This window comes from Dipodomys merriami, unplaced genomic scaffold, assembly GCF_024711535.1.
Source record: "Dipodomys merriami isolate MVZ:Mamm:240054 unplaced genomic scaffold, mDipMer1.0.p SCAF_9, whole genome shotgun sequence".
NCBI lineage: Eukaryota > Metazoa > Chordata > Mammalia > Rodentia > Heteromyidae > Dipodomys > Dipodomys merriami.
In genome coordinates this window covers 63,096,979-63,122,641 of record NW_027206512.1, presented here as the reverse complement: position 1 = coordinate 63,122,641, position 25,663 = coordinate 63,096,979, and the positions used below count along the sequence as shown (strand labels likewise).

At 49.7% G+C, this 25,663-nt stretch overlaps 1 protein-coding gene across 6 annotated transcripts in view; it reads right to left on the bottom strand.

Annotated features, from left to right (window-relative positions):
• Window positions 1-25,663, bottom strand: part of Stk32b (serine/threonine kinase 32B) — a 178,938-nt gene that overhangs the window by 9,687 nt on the left and 143,588 nt on the right. For all 6 annotated transcript variants that reach the window (XM_070012411.1, XM_070012414.1, XM_070012413.1 and 3 more), the window contains 5 exons: window positions 21,996-22,033; window positions 15,906-15,995; window positions 9,010-9,113; window positions 3,720-3,836; window positions 1,278-1,403 (listed from right to left, as the gene is read on the bottom strand). In XM_070012411.1, coding sequence (XP_069868512.1) covers window positions 1,278-1,403; window positions 3,720-3,836; window positions 9,010-9,113; window positions 15,906-15,995; window positions 21,996-22,033 — 475 coding nt within the window. The remainder of the gene's footprint in view (window positions 1-1,277; window positions 1,404-3,719; window positions 3,837-9,009; window positions 9,114-15,905; window positions 15,996-21,995; window positions 22,034-25,663) is intronic.

Here is a 25,663-nt window from a genome sequence, read left to right as displayed (position 1 = left end):
ACACAGCCACACAGCCACACACACAGAGCCACACAGCCACACACAGATGGAGCCACACAGCCACACACACACAGAGCCACACAGCCACACACAGAGCCACACAGCCACACACAGACAGAGCCACACAGCCACACACACAGAGCCACACAGCCACACACACAGAGCCACACAGCCACACACAGATGGAGCCACACAGCCACACACACACAGAGCCACACAGCCACACACAGAGCCACACAGCCACACACAGAGCCACACAGCCACACACAGACAGAGCCACACAGCCACACACAGACACAGCCACACAGCCACACACACAGAGCCACACACACACAGAGCCACACAGCCACACACACACAGAGCCACACAGCCACACACACAGAGCCACACAGCCACACACACACAGAGCCACACAGCCACACACAGAGCCACACAGCCACACACAGACAGAGCCACACAGCCACACACACAGAGCCACACAGCCACACACAGACAGAGCCACACAGCCACACACAGACGGAGCCACACAGCCACACACAGATGGAGCCACACAGCCACACACAGATGGAGCCACACAGCCACACACAGCCGCAGCCCTCACACAGAGCCATGTTTGCTCACACACAATCCAGGAATAATACCGGGTGGAGGGTTGACAAGCTGCCATGCATTTGGGGCCAGGGGAGGGGGAGGGTCCAGGAGGCTTTCTGTGGTACTGGATGTAGGTCGGTCAAGCCCCCTGGCTGCTAGGAGAAGATGGGGCCCACCAGGCTGTGCTATAGGGCAGAGGTCAGGCCATGGGAGAAGCTGGACTCACAAATGTGCCCTGTGTTGAGGCCAGTTTGTGGGGGTACACCTCCGGGTCACAGAGAGGCCCATGTGCCACCCTTCAGGAAAACATGCCCCTGCGCAGAGGGAGGGACTACAGGAGGTACTACACTGCCCCAACACCTGCCAACCTGTCTCCTGAGCACCCTGGAAGAGCCTCCTGCCGCCAGCATCCTCTAAAATGCAAATCCAGTACACAGCGAGGACACTTAATTGTCCCCAGTGAGACTCCCCCCTCCCCATCCCGCCTCCCATCCTGCCCGGCGCACCTGGGCTGACTGGTAGGAGCCTCGGCACCTCCTGGAAACCCTGCAAAATCAGACCTGAGGAGTCAAGACCAAGTGCACCTGGAATCGCAGTGAGCCCGTGGCTGCTCCCGTGACCGAGGCCGGCGGACGGTCACCGGGCAGTCACGGGGTCACGCTGAGTGCCGAAACGGCGGGACTCACATTGGGCACGAAACCCGGCATCAGTGTCTTCTCGAACACAGCATCCCAGTTCATGTCGGCCAAGTAGGGCGAGCTCTGGATGTCGCTGAGGCTGGACAGGCGACTCTCGGGGTCCTTGGTCAGGAGCTGCGGCGAGCAGGCAAAAGGAGCTCCATGAGCATCACTGAGGTCAGCCAGGGTGAGCAAGGCAGGGGCCTCGCTGGGGACAGTGAAGGTGTCCACGCCACGCCCATCCCGTGCGGCCACTCCATCAGCACCCCGTCCCGTGCGGGCACTCCGCCATCAGCACCCCATCCCGTGCGGGCACTCTGCCATCAGCACCCCGTCCCATGCGGGCACTCCATCAGCACCCCGTCCCGTGCGGGCACTCCATCAGCACCCCGTCCCGTGCGGGCACTCTGCCATCAGCACCCCGTCCCGTGCGGGCACTCTGCCATCAGCACCCCTGTCCCGTGTGGCCACTCCGCCATCAGCACCCGGCTGTAGAACCTTGCCGAGAGGGAGGGCTGAGCTTTTTAATTTGTTTAAAAACTTTTTTGGTGGTACTGAAGTTTGAACTTAGGGCCTCCTGCTTTTGAGCCACACTCCTAGCCCTTTTTGCTTTAGTTATTTTTTGAATAGGATCTCACTCTTTGCCTAGGCCAGCCTGGGTGAGGGTCCTCTATTCACCTCACCCACGTAGCTGCTTGCCACCTGCTCACCACCACGTCCAGCTACGGGTTGAGATAGGTTCTCTCTAATTGTTTTGTCCAGGCTGGTCTCAAACCTCCATCTTTCCAATCTCTACTAGATTTTTCAGCCTGTGTGCGCCTTTCTCTTGCAGGCGGCCTGATGTCCAATTCATTAGAAGGAACTGGCGGCTTTGCCTTAAGACTTCCAACTTGATCAGCAGAGGATCAGAAGTGCAATAGAAGTTCCCCCTAGAAAGCCAGGAGGCAGTCTGGCCTCATTTGTAGCCAAGAGAACCTTTGTAAGCTTCTCTTCAGAGTTGGGGCCAGCAAGCAACCCTTTGTATCCTCTTTACAAAGCGCTGGACCTTACAGGCACACCATGAGTGGCACTAACAATGGAGCTGAGGCCTCACCCCTGTATCTGAACCCAGGCAGGCGATGGGTCGCTGCTGAGCGCTGCTCTGTGTTCAGGAGGTGTGAGGGCATCTGTCCCCCACTTCCAGCTCCTGATCAAGGGACTGGCGAGGACCTGGCACGACATGGGCCATGTCCCTTCGCTGTTAGCTCTGCCTATCCCGCAGGGTATACTGCAGGGTGCAACCTGGCAGGAGCTGTGTCTGCCGATTATGGCGACCTCCTCAGGTGGAGGAGCCTCCATGTGACAGGTGTAGGCTCCGAGAGACCCCCTTCAGTGTCGTCCGGGAGCACTGCCAAGACAGCTGTCCTCAAAGCACACTGAGCACAATGGACACACGTTCTGACTCGTGGGGAATCAGCGGGAGGCGGCAGCAGCCGCAGCCCCCAGATGCTTGTGGCAATCAGTCAGAGCACTGACTTGTCCCAGCCAGGCGGTGGAGAGCCTACCGTTCCCCACATCATTCTGGCGTTGTTGGAACCTGGACCTGCCGTTAGCAGGGCGTGGGTTCTAGCCCGGCCTCTGCCCTTCCACAGCAAGGAGGCATGGCGGAATGCCTTTGCTTTCCCCATGTCTGGTGTGGAGAGAATGACTGGCCTCCTTCTCAGAGGACCACCCAGGGCCCAGGCAGCTGGAGCTCAAACCCATGCTGCTCTGGAATGACCATTCTTGTAAGTGACCACTCTGCCTCCCTCCCTCGGAGCAAGCCTCCGGGAGCCCTCGGCTGTCCTGCAGTGCCAGGCTGCGGGCAGCCCCGGTGACCACGGCCACACAGGCTGCTGGACCCACCCCGCTGCACGACTCAGCAGATCCCGGGTGGAGGTCGCCCGGGAACGGGATGCTGCTACTGGGCAGGAACCAGTGTTGATTCCACCAGACACAGGACGTGTCCGACTCCTTCCAGCTCCCTGGGCTGGGAGCTGGGCATCGACTATTTCTATCTGTGGAGCTTGTAGTGGAGTGAGAGGAGCTGAAGCCTGCTCCCCCCGACTCTCTTGCACCTGGCTTCGTGATTTGCATGTGGCCCCCTGGTAGCGCCATCGCTGGCATTGGACGCCAGCTGACTGGCCAGTCTGGTGGCCAAGCGTTTCCGTTCCCAACCCGTGCTGCCCGGCATGCCCCCTGGTGGCGATGTGCCTGTGTGTGTCCCAGCATGCCCCCTGCTGGCGGTGTGCCTGTGTGTGTCCCCGTATGCCCCCTGCTGGCGGTGTGCCTGTGTGTGTCCCAGCATGCCCCCTGGTGGCGGTGTGCCTGTGTGTGTGTGTGTGTGTGTGTCTGTGTGTGTCCCAGCATGCCCCCTGGTGGCGGTGTGCCTGTGTCCCGGCATGCTCCCTGGTGGGCGGGGCAGCCCCTTACCTTCTTCAGCAGGGCCACCATGCCCTTGCACCAGGTGGAGGAGTAGTGGACGCGCTCCACTTTGAACATGTTCAGGATTTCATCGATGGGCGTGGCCGAGTGGATTTCATAGGGCCGCTGTAACAAAGGGCAACAGCCCAAGGCGGTGAGAGACAGAGACAGAGACAGAGAGAGATGGAGAGACAGAGACAGAGAGACAGAACAAGAGTGAGAGAATCACCAGGAAGTCATCACCCTCATGGTTTCTGATTATATAATGAGCCGGTGGCTCACGTCTGTAATCCTAACTACTAAGGAGGCAGAGACTGGGAGGATTGCAGTTTGAGGCTATCCCAGACACAAAGCTTGAGAAACCCCATCTCAACCAATAGCTGGGCACAGTGACGCATGCCTTTCTTCTCAGGTACACAGGACATAGGCTCGTGGTCCAGGTCTGCCTGGGCATAAAGCAAGTTCTGACCAGAGTCACTATAGTCTGAGCAAAAAGGACTGGAGGCGTGGCTCAAGGAGTACAGTGTTTGCCTAGCAAGTGCAAGGACTTGAGTTGAAACCCCAGTTCCCAGCCCCGTAAGACTGCAGACAGCAGATGGCACCGCCTCCCTTCAGTGCACAGCACGGAATCCTGTCTTGTGCGGGGGGGGGGGGGGGGGGGGGGCTTGGGCCCCGGGCACGGTGTGGGATGGGCGTGGTGGGGCGGGGCTGCAGGTCAGGAGGGGTTGGGTGGCTGTGAGGCATCTGGCTTATACATGGCAGAGGCAGCATGGACACCTGGGAGCTGGCCAGCCACTGGGCGCCCAGGGACACTTTGAGACCTTGGCCACCGTCTCCCTTTGTCCTGGCCGATCAGGTCTTGAGCCGGCCTGGCTGCGGTGGTGGAGCGAAGGAGGAGGAGCAGCTTGGCCTCCACCTGTCTCGGCCACCGGCCCCTGCAAGAGGGCCTTGCGCCTGAGCCCTCGCTTGGTGCTGGACCTGGTACAGCAGGAAGCCTCCTCTTCTCTTCCACCTTCCAGCAGATTTGTGTCCTAAGCCACACCCCAGACCAGCAGCCTTTCTGGACTGTGGTCACCTGGCTTTGTGCGCCAAGACAGTCTCAGGTCTGGTGGGGCCAAAGGCCCTGGGGAGGGGGGCACCCACTTCCCAAGCCTGAGTTGGGGCGGCAGCAAGCTGGTCTTGGAGACGCTTGAATTCATCGGCAATTCTCGGGAATGGAGTTGCTGTGGACGCGGCTCATCAACAGGGCTGCGAGCGGCCTGCCAGCTAGCTCCTCCACCGCGCCAGGGGCTCTTCAGAACGGGGGAACTGGGCCACCATCATCCAAGCAGCCTCCGTCACTGAGCAAAGCCCCGGGACACAGGAGGGACCAGACGCCCTCCCACCGAAGCCCCTGGACGCCGGCTCTGAGCCCGATGACGCCCAGATTCCTGCGACATGCTCAGCAGCTCCGCCTCACGGTGCCCGGGAGCCCCGCAGGTGTGACGGCGCCCATCGAAGGGGACGCAGGCTCCCGAGTCCTGGCTGGGCTCGTTCCCTAGCAGAGAAGCACCCCTGTTTCACCTGAGGGCCTGCAGAGGACGCCTGCTCATAAGACATCTTCACAGCCCTCTGACATGTCCACCAAACAGCGCCTATTGCCGGGTGTCTCCCTTATCTCCGAATTGGACGGGGGGATCTCCATGTTACCCCATCAGGAGCAGGGCAAAGCCAAACCCAGAAGGCTTTCTAGACAGGCTAATTCGTTCCACACTGGCACATCCCGCATCCATTTCTGAAGGTGTTTTTGTCCCCAGAGGCAGCGGGCATCTGCCAGACGCAGATGACGCCCAGGGGTGCCGCCCGGCATTCATCACAGGGCTCTTGGCAGAGACAACGGCCACCAAGAGGACAAGGAAGAGGCAGCCCCACCCGAGCACCACCAAGCGTGCAGCACCTCAGGGCCGCGTGACATCACCAGGCCCACTGGGCCCAACAGGAAGCGGAGGCCGCAGCTGGGCGGGAAGAAGATGGCCGCTGCGAGCAGGGGGGCCTGAACTCAGGAGGAACCGATCCTGCCCACACTTTGACCCTGAACTTCAGCCCCTGACCGAAGGCAGGTCTGACCACCCAGCCACGGGAGGCAGGGAGGCTGGGGATGATACAGACTCACCTCTCCACCCTCATTATAGAAGTCAGGGCCCCGAGACTCAGTGGCAGACAGACGTCCTGTATCCAGCAGGGGTGTTTGGCTGTATTCTTCTTTCCCTTGTTTTTGTCAGTCCTAGGGCTTGAACTCAGGGCCTGAGCACTGTCCCTGAGCTTCTCTTGCTTAAGGCTAGCATTCTACCACTTGAGCCACAGTGCCACTTCCGGCTTTTTCTGTGTATGTGGTGCTGGGGAATCGAACCCAGGGTTCCAGGCATGCTAGAGGCAAGCACTCTACCACTAAGCCACATCCCTAGCCCCTCCTTATTCCTTTTCTGCAATAGCATGAGAACTGCATTTCCAAGCACTGGGTTGGGGAACCAGCCAGGATCAATGCAAAGACTTTTCTTGTTAATGGCATTTAAGTGTCTGTTTCTTTCTTGTCATTCTGTTTTTCTCTCAGACCTCCCAATGAGTGACTGACTCTTCTCCTGCCTCTAATTCTCTCCACTTCCACAGAGAACTAGAGTGGTAGCACTAAACAGAGAGAAGATTGAGTCAGATGCCAGTGGCTCACACCTCCTCCAATCCTAACTCTTCAGGAGGCTCAGAATTGAGGATCAGAGTTTGAGTCTATGAGACTCCCATTTTCAAGAAACTACCAAGAAAGCCAGATGTGAAGCTATGGCTCAAGTGGTAGAGGGCCAGCCTTTAGTGAAAAAGCTAAGGAGCAATGCATGGGCTGTGAGTTCAAGCCCCAGTACTGGCAAAAAAAGTGATAACTGTGAAAAGTAACACATGTTGGAATCCAGTGCATTCAATACATTTGGAATTATACTCCAAACACCATGAGGAGATAATCTTCAGGTTCCAGGCTCCAGGCTCGGCCCTCACCTGTCTGGGTGGTGGAGACCCAAGTCCCCTCACAAGAATAAAGCCAACTATTAACCATCAATGACCTACTGATCCCTCCTCCGGTGGCAACGGGTTCTACTGATGCTTGCTCATTGGCTTCGGGACATGTTGACTCCAAGGCCAGGAGGCATTTAGAAGGTAGGATAATTGAGTGTACCATTGGTAAAAGTAATTTTTACAGCAGGACATTGGGTACTCAGCATGAAGTGCACGTGTGTCTCTATTCCAGGAAACTCCGTCTACAAAACACGCCTGCTTCCTGAGAGACAGGGCGAGTGGAGAGGAAAGGGCTCTGCCTCACAGCACTGTCGTTTCCTCCCAAATCCCTTTACTCAAAATCCTAACACAGAGCAGAAAGAATGTGAGGAACAATTCTTCTGGCGGTTTAAAATTCCAAAGACGGAGAACACTTTTCTCTCTGCAACTGTCTGATTATTTCTGCAGGGCCCTGGGTCTGAGAAACACTACCAAATCCCCGAACAATTCAGAAGGTGCCTCTGTCTATGGTGGGCACCTGTGTAGGCTCACACAGGGTCTCAGACCCTCGCTCCTCCTCAGACGGTGCATAGCAGCTGAACCAAAAAGCTGACAGCAACATGCTTCCATTCAGTGCCCAAGAAAGTGAACAAGCTCATATTTTCTTTGCATTCTAAAATTCCCATGTGAGCTGGGTGTGGTGTTCCAAGGAAATAAGTGAAATGAAGAGCAGGGAACGGTTGTCTAAACTAGAGATGTTTGTACGTGCACATCCAGAGCTTAGCAACTGTTCATTCATTCATTCATTTTTACTCAACATTCTTTTATCCTATTATCAGGATGCAACAGAGAACCCACAAGGATTAAGGTCCGGCCTGTCCCCAAGGAGAGCACCTTCTACTTCCATGAAAATCACACATGCAAAGGATCACAAGGTCAACACGGCAGGAAGCGTGCACAGGATGCCCACTGGGCTCTGTGCTGGGCCCTAAGACAAGTCCAGAGCACAGGGACCTCTAATTTAACTCCACAGAATGGACTTGCAGTGTGTTCCTCTCCCTACCATGCAAGCGAGAAAGCACGAAACGGGCAGAGGGGACATCACCTTCCAGCCACATTTGTGTGAAGAAACACCCCTCAACGGTTTTGTTTTCTAATTTGTGGTGTGTGTGTGTGTGTGTGTGTGTGTGTGTGTGTGTGTGTGTGTGTGTGTGTGTGTGTGTGTGTGTGTGTGTGTGTGTGTGTGTGTGTGTGTGTGTGTGTGTGTGTGTGTGTGTGTGTGTGCGTGCTGGTACTAGGTGTGAACTCAAGGTCTTGTGCTCTTGCGTGGTTTTTTGTTCATGGCTGATACTCTACCACTTGAGCCACAGCTCTACTGTTGGCCTTTTGCTGGTTAATTGGAGTTAAGTGCCTCATGCACTTTTCTGCTTGAGCAAGCTTCCAACCTTGATCCTAAGATCTCAGCCCCTTGAGTAGCCAGCATTACAGGCATGAACAACTGCTGCCTGGCTCAACATTACTTTCAATCATATTATCTACCAAAATAATCTGTTTTTTTAAAAAATCAGTTTCCAAATTGTTCCATTAGTTACTTTCACATATTCCATGTAAATTAAATATAAATATGTCTCAGTCCATTTTTTTTTTCTGGTCCTGGGGCTTGAACTCTGGGCCTGGGTGCTGTCTCTGTGCTTTTGCTCAAGGCAGGCACTCTACCTCTTAGCCACAGTGCCACTTCTGGTTTTTTTTGTGTGTAGTTTATTGGAGATAAAAGTGTCATGGAGTTTCCTGCCCGGGCTGTCTTGGAACCATGATACTCAGATCTCCGTCTCTTGAGTAGCTAGGATTACAGGCATGAGCCACCAGTATCCAGCTCAGCCATTTTTTTAAGGAAACTATGAAAGAAAACCAAAACAAGATAAAGACGTGCAATCATCACTGAAACAACCCAAAATTGAGCTGGAGAACTGAGTTCTGATGCACTAGGTGTTCAAACAGGGTCGAGAGAAAAACCAGTAGGCCAAGGCACTTTGCATTTGACCTGGTGCTGACCACAGGAGCACTTCACTGTGAGCCTCCTCTGCTCTGCGAATCCCTTTCCCCATTAGGCGAGGGAGCATCTGGTCTGCAGCTTTCTGGGGGCCCTTTGTGGTGGTACCGGGAGCTTCAGCCATTACTCCTTCCCAGCTCCCTGCTGCTACACGCCCCCCCCCCCAGCCCCCGGCGGCTTGGCACTGCTGAAGCCTCATTCCTTGGGCTCTCCAGTCCCCACATATCTTACCCAGCCCCGCAGTAGCTCATAGGCTGTGATGCCCAGGGACCACCAGTCGACCGGGTATGAGTAGCCAGGACCTCCATCCACATAGACCTGGAAGACCTCTGGAGCTGTGAAAACAAGACAGAACATTATTGTTGGAAACAGCTCATGGCCACTACTCCTTAGGTAGAGGACACAGGAGGATGAATGCAGCCTTTCTGGGCAGCACAGCCAGGGACATGTTACATAGTATCCTTCTTGTACAATCATTTGAAGATTAGCCTTCTATCTATATAGAAAGAGAAATGGCAAGGATTCCTGCACCCCCCACAGCAGCTTTTCATGCAAATGAAGAAGTGGGTTTGCACCAATCACAGCACAGCTCCTCATGCAAATGAGGGACCATGCTTACAAGAATACAGCCGTCCCGCCTGCACCTTGCTACTGGACGCCCACCTTTCAGAACTGTGAGGGAATGTATCTCCGCTGCTCCAAACCACTTAGTTCATGGAAATTAGTTTTCCAGATGCAGACACTACTACAAGGGGCCCAAGTCACACACTAGACCTGTGGAACTGGGGTGAGAGACTCTAAAATTTTTGACATCAAACCCATCCTCTATCCTAGAAACCATGAGCGGGTGATGTTGCCTGGGGTCGGTACTACCATGCATCTTCCCCTTGCGTGGAGTGTCACTACACAACGGCCACAACGGTGCATTAAGTACCTCCTCCCCCACGCCGGAGAGCTGGTGTAACTTGGTGATGTCTGCCTGAGAGGCAGAAACACCTTGGCACCATGGAACCTTTGGCTAAATCTTCAGCCTGGCCCACTGGTGGAGGAAGTTCAGCATTTCCTCCCACTAGCCATGCTACTGAGCAACAGAACAATGATTCCTGTGCAGGTTTTAAGTGGGAAGTGAGTTTTGTTCTAAAAGGCATCAGGGCATCACACAATTGGCCTTCCAGAAAAGCAATGAAGGCACGTCCTCCAGCCTTCACTATGTGTGCGTGCTTGCGTGTGTGCGTGCATGTGCATGCATGCGTGTGCGTGTGTGTGTGTGTGTGCCTATGCATTAGGTGGCATTTGCTGCACTTCCACACATACTTCAAGACCCAGGGTAATTTTCACTCTTCCTGGAGGAATATTCATCCATATTTATCAAGTTTATTCTTTTTCTTTTTTGCCTTCGCACTGGTTCCCTCCCCGCTTGGAACCCACTGTATGAAAACATATTCTAGATTCTCTCCAAACCTGCGCCCATCTTTCCTTGAAGCAATGCTCTCGCTGTGCTTTGATAAGAGGAGTTTATGCCTGTCTTCCTCACTGGACTGTGCTCTCCGAGGCAGAGCATGACGAAGCCGGTCCCATGTCCTTGGGATCAGCAGAAAGCTGGCCCACAAGGAGCAGCCGAATGCACTGAACTGGCAATGAGGCGGGTACCGTGGCTGGCTGTTTGTCCGTGGGTAGAACGTCATTTCTGGAGTCAGCCACAGGATGCCTCTCCCTTCGTCATGATGAGATAAAATGTGACTATTTTGTTCTGATAGCACAAAGCAAGTGCTCATCTGAGGTGAGCTGGTGTACGTCAATTCATTATTAAATGAGTAATGAAATGAATGCCTGCGTGAAAACCCAGCCATGGTACATGTTATACACAAACCCGAATGATCCCAGAGCCCTGCCACGATTCCCCGCCTTAAAGTGAACCAGGAAGCTGTGGAAAGAAGACATAAGTAGCAGCTTTTCCACCTCCATGGATTCCTTGCGGGTAATTTACTTTTTTTTTGGCTCCTAGCTTGCCTGATAAACACAGGTGTCACATACTTACATATTAACTTGAGATAAAATTAAACTACAGCCTGGGTCTAATAATCTCTCCCTTTCTGGGGTTTCTAATAGAAGAAAGAGGACAGAAAACTGGTTTTATTACAGTGTAAGAAATGTCTCAGGTGTTGACCAACAGGACTCCATCATATGCCGGGGAAGAGGAAGGAGAGGAGGAGTTTAATTGGCTAATGAGTAGTAGGAAGGCTTTGTTAAGGTGTAGACATAAACCATGATCCAGTACCAAAAAACTGCCTTGTGTTAAATGTGTCAGATTCAACTAGTAGACTGAGAAATAAATTTTCTTGGCTAGTAATATTCTAACTTGAAGCATAGGGATAGAATAGGCATATTTTCACACGGTTAATGTGAGAAGCTAAATAAAATTGCATTTCATGCTGACTGAGAAGTTCACTTCTATGTAAGTGGAGGCTCTCCAATCCTAACGGCTCTGGGCCAGAACTGTTTTGGATTTTGGATGTTTTCACTTTGAAATATTTGCATATAAATAATGAGACAGCTTGGGGATAGGATCCAAGTCTCAACACAAAATTCACTTGTAGTTCACGTGCACCACAGACACACAAGCAAAAGGTAATGTTACACAATACTTCTAGTGGCCCTTGTTGTGACTGCATTCTGTCAAACCAGTCCGGTGTAGAATCTTCCATCTGTAGTATCTATCAGCACTCCAATTTTGGGGGTTTGGGGGCTTCTGGTTTTTGGATTAGAGGAGTTCCACCTGCAGGGCTACAGTCTAAAGGGTCCTGGAGGCTCTATTTCTCCAAGACAATCAGTACCGTTTAAATCTCCCACTGAGCTCGCTATAGAAAGCAAAGGCTGTGGTGTGACACATAGGTCCTGCATGGTCTGGCCCCTCCCATTTCTTAAGCTCCCCCTCCTTTTTGTTAGGTCAAACCAGCTTCCTTTTGCTTTTTGCCCTCAGCACGCAGATCTTTATAAACATATTTCCATTTCCCTGAAGTGCACGACTTTTTTTTTAAGTCAGTCATGAGGCTTGACCTCAGGGCCTGGATGCTGAGACTCTTTTGCTCTTGGCTAGCGCCCTATCACTTTGAGCCATGGTGCCACTTTGTATTTTCTGGTGGTTAACTGGAGATTAGAGTCTTGGGGACTTTCCTGCCCAGACTGGCTTTGACCCATGATCCTCACATCCCAGCCTCCTGAGTAGCTAGGATTACAGGAATCACGGCACCTAGCACATGGCATCTTTTATACTGAGCAATACTGCATTCATGATTCAACTAACAGGCGGGAAATATCAGAAGATAATTTTGCACATATATTAAACATCTACAGGTGCTTTTCTTACTACTATTTCCCAGATACATGTAGTTCATTAACCTTTTTTTTTTTTTTTTTGTCAGTCGTGGGGCTTGAACGCTGGGCCTGGGCACTGTCCCTCAGCTCTTTAGCTCAAGGCGATTACTCTATCACTTGAGCCACAGTGCCACTTTGGCTATTCTAGTGGTTTATTGGAGATAAAGAGTGTCACAGACTTTCCTTCCCAGGCTGGCTTTGAACGGTGATCCTCATATCTGTCTCCTGAGTAGCTAGGATTGCAGGCGTGAACCACCAGGCGCCCAGTTCATTAACCTTTCCATTGTACAAGGATGACTTAGAGGTTAAGAGGAAGTGTGAAGGTCATATGTAAGTAGTGCTCCATTTTCTACAAGGAATTTGGTAACCCATGGATTTTGGTATTCCCAGTGGTGGGGAACTACGGGAGGCACCTGAGCGGATCTTTGTGGATACCAAGGAATGGTTGTGTCAGATGGAGGAACTTCAGAACAAGATATAAGTGGGGTAACAATAAACTAGCCAACTTACTAAGTAGACGCAACAACCCATAATACGCTCATGCCTTACAACAGAGCATCAAAATACATGAGCGAATCCAAAGTTAAAAAAATAACAAATGCACAAACATAGACGGGAATGTTTTCCCCCTTTTTGGCTGTACTGGGTGTAAACTCAGTGATTTGAACTTACTAGTTAGGGACTCTACTGTCGAACCATATCTGCAGCCCTTTTTGTTGTGGTTACTTTTGAAATAGGGTTTGGCTTTCTATCTGGGTGCACTCCTAGCCAGGATACTATTTTTCTCTTCCAACGGTACCTGGGATGATAGGCATGTGTCGCTCTTCTTAGATTTCTTTCTGTTGAGAGTCTCACAGATTTTTCTGCCCAGGCTGCCCCAGAACTGTGATCTTCCAGACCTCAGTATCCCATATATCTAGGCTGACAGGTGCATACCACTATACCTTGCTATTGGTTGAGAAGAGGGTCTCATGAATTTTACTACCAGGTTGGCCTCAAAGCATGATCTTCTAGCTCTCAGCCTCCCAAATGGCTAGAATTGTAAGTATGAACCATTACATGTAACTTAGATGGGAATTTCAATTCTCCTAATAGTAATTGACATAAGAAGTAGAAAAACTAACCACACATATTTATCTATAATCCGAGCACCACTTGTCAAGTATTTTAACCTAAATGACTTTTGTTTATTTATTTATTTGTCTGTTTATTTGTTGGTCGATGGGCTTAAACTCTAGGCCTGGGTGCTCTCCCTCAGCTCTTCACCTCAAGGCTAGCACTCTACCACTTGAGCCAAAGCACCACTTCTGGTTTTTTGAGTGGTTTATTGGAGATAAAAGTCTCACGGACTTTCCTACCTGGACTGGCTTTGAACCACAATCCTCAGATCTCAGCCTCCTGAGTAGCTAGAATTACAGGCATGAGCCACCAGTGCCTGGCCTAAATGTCTTTTAAAAAGCACCTGGCCATACAGGAAAGCATACATTCTTTCAAGTGGACATGGCATATTCACCAAGATTGATTACTTATGGCTCATGCAATGAACTTCATCAATTAAAATGAAGAAGAGAAATCATAGAAGATATTTTCTGTGATCATCATAGAATTAAGTGGATACATGAATAGACATATAGGGAGAATTTTCAACTTATTTTAAATATTTCTATCTGAATAAAATGAAAGCATAATATATCAAAATTATGATTTATATCCCATATGTCCTATAATTTTTATATATATTATACATATATCCCAGAAACTTGATGTATTATGCTTCCATATGTGTGTGTGTGTCAGTCTTGGGGGCTTGAACTCAGGCCTGGGTGCTGACCTTGAGCTATTCTGCTTAAGGCTAGTGCTCTACCACTTGAGCCACAGCTCCACTGGCTTTTTTTGGTAGACAGAATTTCACAGACTTTCCTGCCAGGGATGGCTTTGAACCACGATCATCAGTCTCCTGAGTAGCTAGGATTACAGGTGTAAGCCACTAGTTCCCAGCTTATGGGATATATTTTAGCTATGTCAGATACAGCTAACACTGGACTTAAACTTTAGAACATTCAATGTTTATATTACAAAAGCAGACAAGTCTGAATTCAATTATCTAAACTTACAATTAAAAAAAAGAGAAAAGGAACAACAATGTAAACCCCTAGGAAGCAGAAGAAAGTAATAAAGATAAGAGAAAAAATCAATACAATATAGAAACAATAAAGAAAAGCAATAAGGGTAAAAACTGGTTCTTTAGAAGAATCAATAAATACGATAAGCTTTTAACCAAGATGTCTTAGAAAATGAGAGAGGCACACGTTACCAATTAAGAGTGAAAAGTTAGATGAAATTGATGAATTCTTTGGAAGAAATAAACTATTGAATCATTCTTAAAAATTCTTTTATTGTTCTTATAAAGGTTGTATACAGGGGGGTTACAGTTACGTAAGTCAGGTAAAGAGTATGTTTCTTTTTGGACGTCACTCAACTATTGTCTTAATCAAAACTTAACTTCTTTCTAGAAACTGAACTCATAGTCTTGTCTTTTCTGCATAAAGCTCTTCCCTCATCAGGCCCAACTATGTTTACTGAAGAACTGTATCAAATGCATGCAGGAATCATACCAGCCTGGCATACAACCTCGCTTGCTAGAAATAGTCTAATGTCCAAACCACATACCGTTGTTTATGGAGTAAAGGTGCAGACAACTATTCATCATGAACTTAGGTGTAAGTATATGAGCAAGACGCCCATACACTGGTTCCAGAATCATAAAGAAGGGAAATTTCATCATAACAAATGGGGCTATTCTGGGAATGCCAGTACAGGTCATCATTTAACCATCATCCAATATATTTCCACAGATTATAGAGAAGACTCCATTTGAATGCAAGAAATGCAGAAAAGCTGTCTGACAAAATTGTATATACATTTATAATTTAAAAATGGAAATGTGAAACTCCTTCAAATTCTAATATGAAAAGCTTAAGACTGCCATATTTAATAGAAAGACGCAAAATGATTTCTAACTAAGCAGGATCAAGACAAAGTCTATCAAATGTTGTAGTTAAGGCAGTATGACCACAAAAGAAAATCTAATTCAGATGTGGTATAATCTCAGCTACTTGGAAGGTATCGATTGAGAGGATCAAGGTTCAAGGCTGATGCTAGAAAAAAGTTGTGATACTATCTCAACAAAAAAGATAGGTACAATGGTACATGTCTACAAATTCCAGTCACGTGAGAGGCTTAAGGAGGAGAATCATGATTCAGACTGGTCCAGGAGTAAAATACCATGAAACACTACCTGGTAAAAGAACTGAAAACAAAAATGTCTGGAGGTGTGGCCTGCTTAGCAAGCATCAGGCCCAACACTTGGATAATAGGCATCAGTACCAAAGGAAACTAAACCAGGAGGACTGAGTATGTGGCAAGTGTCCCAAAGAGAAACCAATTTAGATTATGCACTGATAGCTGGGTACCTAAGAACACAGCCCCAGAGTGACTGACACCAAAGCGTCAACATCTAGGTGTTCTGGCTGAGCTGGAATTCTCTAAAAACCTGCGGAGGAAGATCCTTTGAGCGAAGTGACAGCTTGTGAATAGCTGAGCATGTGAGTGAGCAGGGCACGTGCTGGGGTAGGTGGGCCTGGCATGAGATGGAGAACACGTGAGGGACATCTGATGGAGCAGGACAGAGAAGGCCTGGTGTTGATATGGGTGGGCCTCACCACAGCAGAAGACAGGCCTGGAAAACTTACCCATGTAAGGCTTGGTGCCGGCCATGGAGGAAGCCTTTTCTACTCCCTTCACGACCGTGGCAATGTTGAAGTCTGTAATGTGAACATGGCCTGTGAGGACAGAAGCAGAGACTACAGTTAGCAAGAGCGGTGGGCAATGGGCTCCTTCCTGCGTCCCAAGGCTGTGATCTGCCCACCAGAGAGCAGGAAATAGCTACGATCTGTTCATATTTTATCTGACTCTTAAAAGGTGTCTGTTTCGTGTACATATTCTAGAACATGAATTTCAGTTGGTACTGCATGTATATGCTTTGTAAGGATGTTTGCATTGAGGGTCAGAATAAAAGCTGTATGGATTAAGAGCTTAGAGACCCCGATTCAGAATCAGACTCCAGGAAGTTGGCAAGCTCAGTCTGGTCAGTCTGATCACACAGGACACCCACGAGGAGCCATGATGGGGAGGGGTCGGGAGCTTGTCTGTTGTCTGCTGTGCTCAGTGGCCCTCAGCCTGGACCTACCTCAGCTAGACCTTGGTGAACTTAGTAGGTGAGGACAGGGTGGGACCACTTTCTGCCCTGTGTTACCGTGGCAGTAAAGTGGCATGGAGAGGCTAGGGATATCCCAGTGAGGTTCAAAAGACATGAGAAGAAAGGCAGAGGGAAAGGGAAGAAGGAAGGAAACAGGGGTGCAGGGGGTACAGAAGTCAAGAGAAGGAAAGGATGGGGAGGGAGGGAATCTGGAATGGCCAGTACACCCTTTCTGAGGAATTGTCAGCTAAGAGAAACCAGAACCAGAGCCTTGAACAATAGGTCTAACCGGAGTTAGGCTTCTCTCTACTGGTGTCTGCAAGCCTTGTAAAAATGGCTGGTGAGAACTTGGACCCATGGCTGACATCTGCAGTCCCAGCTACTCAGGAGGCAGAGACTGTGAAGCTTGTAGTTCAAGGCCAGACCAGGCACAAATGCCAGACCCCATCTCAAGACAGTATTGGGACATGGTGGCACACACTTGTTATCTTAGCTACATGGGAAATGTAAGTAGGCAGATCCTGGTCCCAGGGTGGCTTACATACATACATGAGGTCCCTATTAAAAAATAACTAAAAGGACTCGGGGCATAGTTTGTGAAGTGGAATCGCTGCTAAGCCAGTATCAGGCCTTGGTTCTCTCTCCATTATCAACAAATATGAAGAAGATAGGATGGCTGGTTATATTTGGGATACAGGACTTATCAGACGGGAACATATACAAAATTGACTTTGACTTGGAGGACATCATCTGGAGCAGGTGCTGAGAGGCCCAGAGAGGCCTGCGGGAGAGGCGTACCCAATGCCATCAGCCATGGTGGACAGGAAAAGCACCAGCAGCCTTGTGTGCAAGCCACGCACCTCAGGCTCAGCTGCCTGCCGCCAATACGTGAGCAGGCTTCTGGCCAGCACCCTGCCTGGGGCCCACAGGCAAGAAGCAGAAGCAAGGTATTGATTTCATGATGGTCACAAGGCCTGTCAGGTGTCTGTAAACCAGGCAGGAGCCACCATCCAGCTGTTTGCTGGGGTGTGGGATATGCAAGTGTGAGCCCTTCACACTACTCCCCTGCTGCAGCATGGCTCGTAACTATTTTCTCTAGCCAGGGCTGACCCTGTGCATCATCCAAGTTCCCCCATTTCTAAGACCAACCAACAAATCCACCCTCCTAGTTGAACTGTGGGGTGTGTGAAGGTGAGCGTACTCTCTCACTGTACCCAGGCCTGATCAGCTCTATTCACTGAGGCACACTTCCCTGCTAGCACCCGGCAACTATGGGATGTCTGAAATAGGTGGCCTTCATATAGACTGTTTAGCTGGGTTTAAACTCACCTAAAGACTACATTTCCCAGTCTCCCTTGCAGCTGCCAGTGGTCATATGACCAGGTTGTGACCAATGGTAGGTGAGCAGAATGCCATATATGATAGAGGTCAAGAGAAATGATTTCCTGGAAGCTTCAGGAAATGAAGAGTTTTCTGTCTTTGGCCAATGCCAGTAGCACTATAAGGAGCTGAAGACCACGGGCATAAAATTACCCTTTATTGGCTAGGACTGCGTAAGCTGGGCTCTGTGTCACCAGCCACTGCTGGTGGGTGTCCCAGTTCATACAGCAACTTATGAAAGGTGGGACCAGGCAGGTTACCAAGCCTCAGATTCCTCCTCTGTCAAGGGGAGTTAGTATTAATAAGTACCGTGCAAGGTGGTTACAGAATTAAACAGAGTGACCAGAACATAGCCATTTGAGCAAAGACCTAAAGGAGAGAAGATCAAGGTCTTGGATCTCTGGAGGAAGAGCACTGTGGGCATGGGGAACTGAGAGGCCACCAAGGAGGCTGGAGTTAAAGGGAGTGGTAAAGGTGTCAGAATCGAATGGTGCCACTTCGATCAAACACTAATGTAATGGGCCGAGAGGCTGTGCACAGTGGCTCCTCACGGGTCATCTGCTTGCTAGCTACTCTGCCAAAGCAACAAGCTCGTGCCGAAGGCCTCTTGTGTGAGGACATCCTCACAGGAACAGCCTGTTCTAATCACAACCTTATAAGCTCCAGACTTTGTGTCTTCCAGGAAGACCTTCCTCAGCCAATACAAGGGAAAGTCTCCACAGCCTCTGAGCTTTCGTCTCACGATAACTAGCACAGACTCTGCTTTGAGATGCCTTCCCTTGCCTCAGCCTCCCGGGGTGTCTACAACCTATCATCCCATGTGCACCCCTCCTCCGCTCCCTCTACTCAGTGCAGAAGAAATGCATCTTTCTTTAGGGCCTGTCTCTAAAAACCAGTGTTGTTTGTCTGGTTGTGACTCAGTCCATTTGTGCTGTTCTGATCCAGTACCGTTGGGAGAGTGGCTTAAACAACCTGTATTTATTTACTGAAGTTCTGGACAAGATCAGGTACTAAGACAAGTTGGGGTTCTGGTGAAGTCACTGTTAGGGTTTCAATGCTTGTGTCCCTCCAAAATCATGTGTTCAAATTTTAGCTGTGCACCACTGGCTCATGCCTATGAACCTAGCTAATCTGGATGTTGAGAAATAAAGATTACGGCTCAAAGACACCCCAGGCAGAAAAGTCTGTGAAATTCCTATATTCAATTAACCACCAAAAAGCTGGAAGTGGCACTGTGATTCAAGTGGTAGAGTGCTAGCCTTGAGCAAAGAAAGCTCAGCGTCAGCACCCAGGCACATATACACCAACACGTACATCAAGGTGACAAAGCTAACGATGGAAGCTTCAGGGAGTGGGTAGTCTCCAGGGCACAACATCAGGAGGGCACAGTCAGGAGCAAGCACGCTGAGCCTGCCTAAACACGCCACACATCCCTTCTGCAGCCATGATTGCCAGGCATCTGGTTCTGCCCTACCCTGCCTCTTCCTTCCTCATCATTCCTCACCCTGCCTCTTCCTCCTCTGCGCTGTGATGGGACACCCAGGTGGCTTCACCAGATGAACAAGGGCCCGCTGCACCCCGGACCTGCTGTCTCACTGGCATCTTTCGGGCCTGAGCTGAAAGGTTGGGGCAGTCACCCCGGAGCAACTGTCTGGTTGAGTTGCAAAAATCTATTTCTAGATTTGCCTCTGAAATCCACTTTGGTGGCTGCCATGCGTTTCTGGGAATCCAAGGGAGAGAGAGGTGCGGAGCTGGGGCCACCAGGAAAGCTAGGCCAGGGCTTAGCGCAGGTGGTGACCCCTGCCTTCCGTGCCTCAGTGGAATTTAACCATGTGTAGAGACTCCAGCTCTATTTGGCTTTCAGGATATCCAGCGACCTGAGCTAGAGGGCAGAAAGGCACCATCAAAACCAAGCAACTGGAAGCTGGGAGTTGATCATCCAGCAGGCCCCCTGCTAAAAATACTCTTCTCTATGCCGAGGAAAAAGCCAGCCCACAGCCCGCACGGGAGCACTTGTCCCAAGCAAGCACAAAACCAATCTTCCTTCTACTTATCTTCATGGAGATCACAGTGGACTTATCGCAGGACAGCAGCAGAAGGGAAAAAAAGAAAAAGCCAGTCAAGTTCCACACACAAGCTTATCCAAGTTTCATCTGGCTCGGCAGCAGGAAGATTGATGGTTTTCAGAACATGCCTCTGCCGGTTAAAGCGTGAGGCACCCCTGGGATTTCTCTTTTCTATTGGATTTGGCTCCTTCCTGTGCTGTGGTCATAAGGGGGCAACTTGAGGCTTTAAAAAGCAATCCGTCTGCCAGACTGCCTCTGGGCAGAGAGCAGGGGGAAAATCCTGAGCTGTAGAATCACAGCATTCCTGGTGGTAATGGTTCTCACTGCTGAGCTTGGAAAGGGGCTTTTCCTTTGGATGAATTCCCTCTGGACACTCTGTGACTGTACCATTTGCATCCGACCTGAGCTGATGCCCTGTGTGGACCACCTACTGCCAGGCTCACAAAAGCTCATATCCTCTGCCCACCCTGCTCTTTTTTTCCACCTCCTTGCCTCCAGATGCCACAGCACTAGATTTCTGTGTTGATCATTTAAGAGTCATGGCGGCCTGACTGATCCACCTCCCTTCTTCCTGGCCGTCCTGGCTGTAGACTCGCTTTTACTCCTATCAGTCACTATAAGTGACATTCATGGGGAAGCTTTACCCTTTCCCAGTTGGGATCTACTCCACAGTGACTCCACCAGGGGCTTCACTCAACACCTAAAACTGGTATTCTCTCCCCCTCCTTGGTGACTCTCTGTGTCACAGTCCCAGAGGGCAACATGTTTCTGACTCTCTTGCAGCTACACCTTGGGTTTAGGTGCTACAGAGGAGATGCATTTGGGTGAGGTTTTGTGAGAGCAAGCAGAATATCTTTCTGGGAAAGAAGGTGTGCAAGCTCCATGAAACTGGGACAACTGTGAATACCATCTTGTTACTCCTTTCCTGGTGTAAACAGCCAAGAGGGGGAATGTCTAGCTCAGGGCTCTAGAGTGAGGATTCAAGCCCTAAGGGCTTCACCCCAAGACCTCTGGCCTCCCCTGCCCATATGGCCCCTCAGGGTGCAGGGCTTGGGAAAGAGTGGGGAAGCTGAGGGTAAGAGGTGACAGACTCATTCCCGAGTGCCCCCGTCATGCCTCAGAAGAGACTCACTGCAACCACTGTCCAAGGGGCCTTCAGGAAGAGCCCTGTGGCAGACTGCGAAGTCCATGTGCAGACTTCAGAGATGTCAGCTGCACAGCTGTGCTTTGAATTAGTGTAATTATTTATCCAATCTGAGCTTCTTGGACTATGCCTGTCACCTGAGGGGTATTTTGCAAACTCAAGCCCTTCCCCCTGCCTTTACCCCCCAAAGTAGCCTGGATTAAAGTATGCATCATCAGGGCCTGGCCCTTGGCATATGGTTCTTAAACTTTACTGAACATCATAATACATCACAATACATCGTAACACAGAACTCAGAGGCCCTAGCTAGTTGAAACAGGACAGGACTGGCTTCTCAGTTCCTATAGCCAAAGGCCAGTAGATAATTTCCATAAGTCAAAGTGGCTGAACCATTGAAATTTCCAAAAGAATTGGCTGAGCACTGGCATGGTGCCAGGCTGTGAGAAGCGTGGTCCATGGATGAGCTGTGTCAGCCTCACCTGAAAGCTATAACAAGGCAGAATCTTGGGCCCCACTTCTGGCTTCCTATGTCAATTTAAGATGTCCAGACAATCTACATGGAAGCTTTAGAGCTGACACAGATAACAGCTGAGTGACAGGGCTTAGTGAATTACCATTGAGCTTGGGTTAGCCACCACATACAGTCTCATTTTATGAACCCACAACCCTGAAAGTGGGGCACCCCCTTCTCCATCTTACAGAAGCCAGCATGGAGGCTCAGAGCGGTAAATAACTTCTGAGTCACAGGCTTATGGGTGGAAGGGCTGAGGGTGGAAAACTAGAGATCCTAGGCCCATCCCTTGCTATGACTGTCCTCTTCAAATAGACACATGAATAGCAATGGCTTCCAAACACCTTCAAGAGAATTCAACTCAGAAATGAACTCAGATGTTTACCTAACCCAGAAACCCAATGCTCCAGGATCTCCCTGTCCCAATTTCCCAGTGCCCCACCCTGTCCACTAAGAGTTCCTGGGAAAGGGCTCCGGACTCACCATGCTCGTCCAGTAAGATGTTGTCTGGCTTGATGTCTCTGTAAGAGAAGAAAGAGAAATGTGAGTGGTGTGATCACTGGAGTCATCCAAGAAGCCATCTCAGACAGTGTTGCTGGACCAAGGTGATTTCAGCCTGCTCTCTCCACTAGCATGAAGTCTCAGTCAGAGGCAGAGGTAGAAAGGATAGGAAGCTCTGTCTCACTCACTTTTCCTTCCAGGAAATGCAAGTAGACTGAATTTTTTTCTCAGAATATTCTTAATATTTGGCCTCTCAATTCCAGGCTGTTGTAATGACAAAAAGAAATCCTTAACCTGTATACTGAAGTTATTGCTTATCTTGTGATATGGTGTCTAAGGAGTGGGTGATAGGTCTATGGCATGGGTAGAGGCTCATTTCTGCCCTGCTGTCCTTCTGGCCTCCCCCCACCAGGGTGACATGAGATCTAGACACAAGAGGTCAGCAAGTGTGCAGGTCTGAGATTGACATATGATAGCACTAGGGCCAAGTCCAGTTCTGGGCCTTGTTTTGTGTTGTCTATGATCTAACAATTGCATTTACATTTTTTAAAGAGCTATATAAAAGCAACACACACACACACACACACACACACACACACACACACACACACACACACACACAGAGCCAACACAAAAGAACATACAACAGAGCCAGATATGGTTCTGAAGGTTTAAAGTAGTCACTTTATGGAGAGAGTTTATTGAACCCCCTGTCTTAGGGAAACACAGTGTTCAACACGCTGCAAAGCCAGGGGGGAAATTTTCTGGAAAGTTCCACCCTATGCCACTATTCTAGCAAAGGACTTCCCACATCTGACCAGCAATTTTGAAAATGAGATTTGCTCTCTGCACAGCTATATTTCTCCACCTAGCACTCTGTTGGTCATGTAAACATATGTGGGACATGGAAGAACACAGGAATGGAAGGGAGAATGCATGGCCAGCCCAGCACATCCATTGATTTACTGTCAGCATGGCAGTAACTGCCGAGCTCTGTATTAAAACCATAGATTTCAGAAACTTGCACCCACACACACACTCATTTATAATAAATGTCAGAACTATTGAGACTAATGACAGCTTTCTTGGAAATAAAGAGCAGCTGCTCATGAGTTTATCAAATATTAATTCCACCTGAACACAGACTGAGATTATTGGTAATAATTTCATGCAATACATTTGGCCTATGTCCTTAAATCTTTTACTTTATTTGTTGTGACTTTTCAAGCCTATGAATTTTGATGAGATTTAAGTAAATGGGCCCCTGCTGCTGTGCTCACAAAATATCACTGTAGACAGTGATGGTGCAGGACATGGGTAGGAGGCCCTTTGGGAAGATGAATTTGACAGCAGACAAAATGAAAATAAAAGGCAGAGTACACCATATCAAGTGTGCATGGATCAAGTCAGCATATACAAGTTCTGTGCCCAGGGCTGCTCCCAGTATAGTTTCTCAATAAAATGTGAGAAAGGGGGAAAGAAAAGATGTGTTAAGAATGAAAACAGCAGCAAGTGTTTAAGCCCACCTTCTAATCCCTACCCAGGATGGAGTAGATGGCTGGGGCTGTGGGAAATCAGGAGGAAGTGGCTTTGGTCCAGGGAGCAGCAATCATCTTTAAGGGCCGTGGCCCAGAGAGAGTGCTAGCATGCAGACCAAGGTGGATGTGTTGGAGTCTGGAATACTGGGTTGAACAATGTGCCACCACCCATGCATATCCACTCATAAATACAGAGCGGGGCCTCATTTGGAAACAGAGTCTTTGCCTATGCAATTCTCTGAGGATCTCCAGCTGAAATTACCATGAATTAGGGCAGGCTTAAATCCAGTGCCTTGGGTCTTCCTAAATAAAAAGGGATGGGGATCTGAACACACAGACCCAAGGAAGCAGACACAGAGACAGGTATTGGAGCAATGCAGTCACAAGACAAGGAATGTCTGGAGCCAGTAGGAGCCAGGAACAGGTCCTCCCAGATCCTCCAAAGAAAGCATGGACTACCTCTGGCTAGAACAAAGAGAATCGATTTGTGGTATTCTAAGCCACCAAACTGGGGGCCATTTCCTCGGCAGCCAGAGGAAGTTGCCACATGGGTATGGTAGAGGAAGAGACAACAGAGGAGGAGGGCAATTCCCAAGCCCTGCATCCATACTGGAAAGGCCCTCCTCACTGTCCCTTGAGCCACAATGATGGGGGACACACAGATGTAACAAGTGTGGTCATTAGACCTATCAGCTCCGAGGGGAGGGGCTGCCCTGCAGGGGACAGGGCCTAGAGGCCCGTGTCCCGGTAGCTGGGAAATTTCTATCTAGGGCTGTTTCCTTTGCAGGGTAGGCCAAGTGTGTGGGACCTGTCCTGTTCCTTCTGCATCAGTTCTTAGCTTAGAGCAGAATCACAAGCATTTTTAGGATGCCCCTCTATGATCACGGGGGACATAAAAAATATGACCGACTAGCCTAGTGGACCTGACATCTTGGCAGGGTGACATTCCAATGAGTGAGGAATGGCAGGATTTAGAGCTCAGAGAAAAGAGGTCTGAAGAAAACAAACCAGGCTCTGGAAGAGAGATCAACAGAGGGGCCCTGCCTTCAGGACTTGGTTTGTGGAAGGCTGCAGAGATGGTGACAGACTGACATCTGGAAGGTGAGGAGAAGCTGGGTTTGCAGAGTCCAGGGACCAGGGTCTCCTATGGCAGGTGAGGCAGCAGCTGTGACCTGCCACCAGCCCATAGAATGTGGCCACCATGGCAGAGTGGCAGTCCCTCTGTCTGCCCATCCCTGTGCATTCGAAGCTGACATGTGTCACTGGGGCCCCTGGTGGGATGGGCAGGGGTCTCTGAGAGGAGGGTAGCAAGGTCATGCAGACTTCAGTTCTATAGGCATAAGGATTGGATTCTGCCAACTATCATGAGGGCTTGGAAGGAGATCTGGAATTGTCCAGGGGGCACCAGGCTTGCATTTCTTGCGAGACACTAAGGGGATGGCCCAGGAAAGCTGGGCTGGTCCTTCTGATCCATGGAACCAGTGGGTTTAAATCAGTAGTAGTTTATGAAACCATGTGCTCTTGAGGCATTTACTCTGGGCCTTGTTTTTCTCATCTGGAAAGTGGGACAATAGCTAATCCTCAGTCACTAAGATTACCCAAGATGTCTCCCTGTGTTCAGCATGGCTTCCATGCGTAGAAAGTGGTGAAGTTGGCAAGGGATCTTTTTGTGTTTATTCTTGGCAGTAATGGATTTTGAACCCAGGGCTTTGCACTTTCTAGGCAGGCACTCAACCATTTGAGCCACAAGGCCATCTTTCTGTGCTTCCATGATTTTTGAGGGGGGGGCTAGAACCACTAGTTTCTTATTCACACTTTCTGCTGAAGCTAGAATTGCAAGTGCAATAGTCATGCCCAGCATTTTTCTATTGAGATGGGGGTCTTGAGAAGTTTCTTGTCTCTGCTGGCCCAGAATCATAACACTCTCAATCTGAGCCTCTCACGTAGCTGAGAAGAAGGTGTACACTGCCACCTCTAGCTTTGTATTGGCCGGAATGAGGTCTCTTGAACTTCTTGCCTGGGCTGCCTGTGAACTTCAATTCTCCCCATCTCCACCTCCTGAGTAGGTGAGATTGCAGCAGTGTGTCACTGTCACCTGGCCCTGTTTGATCT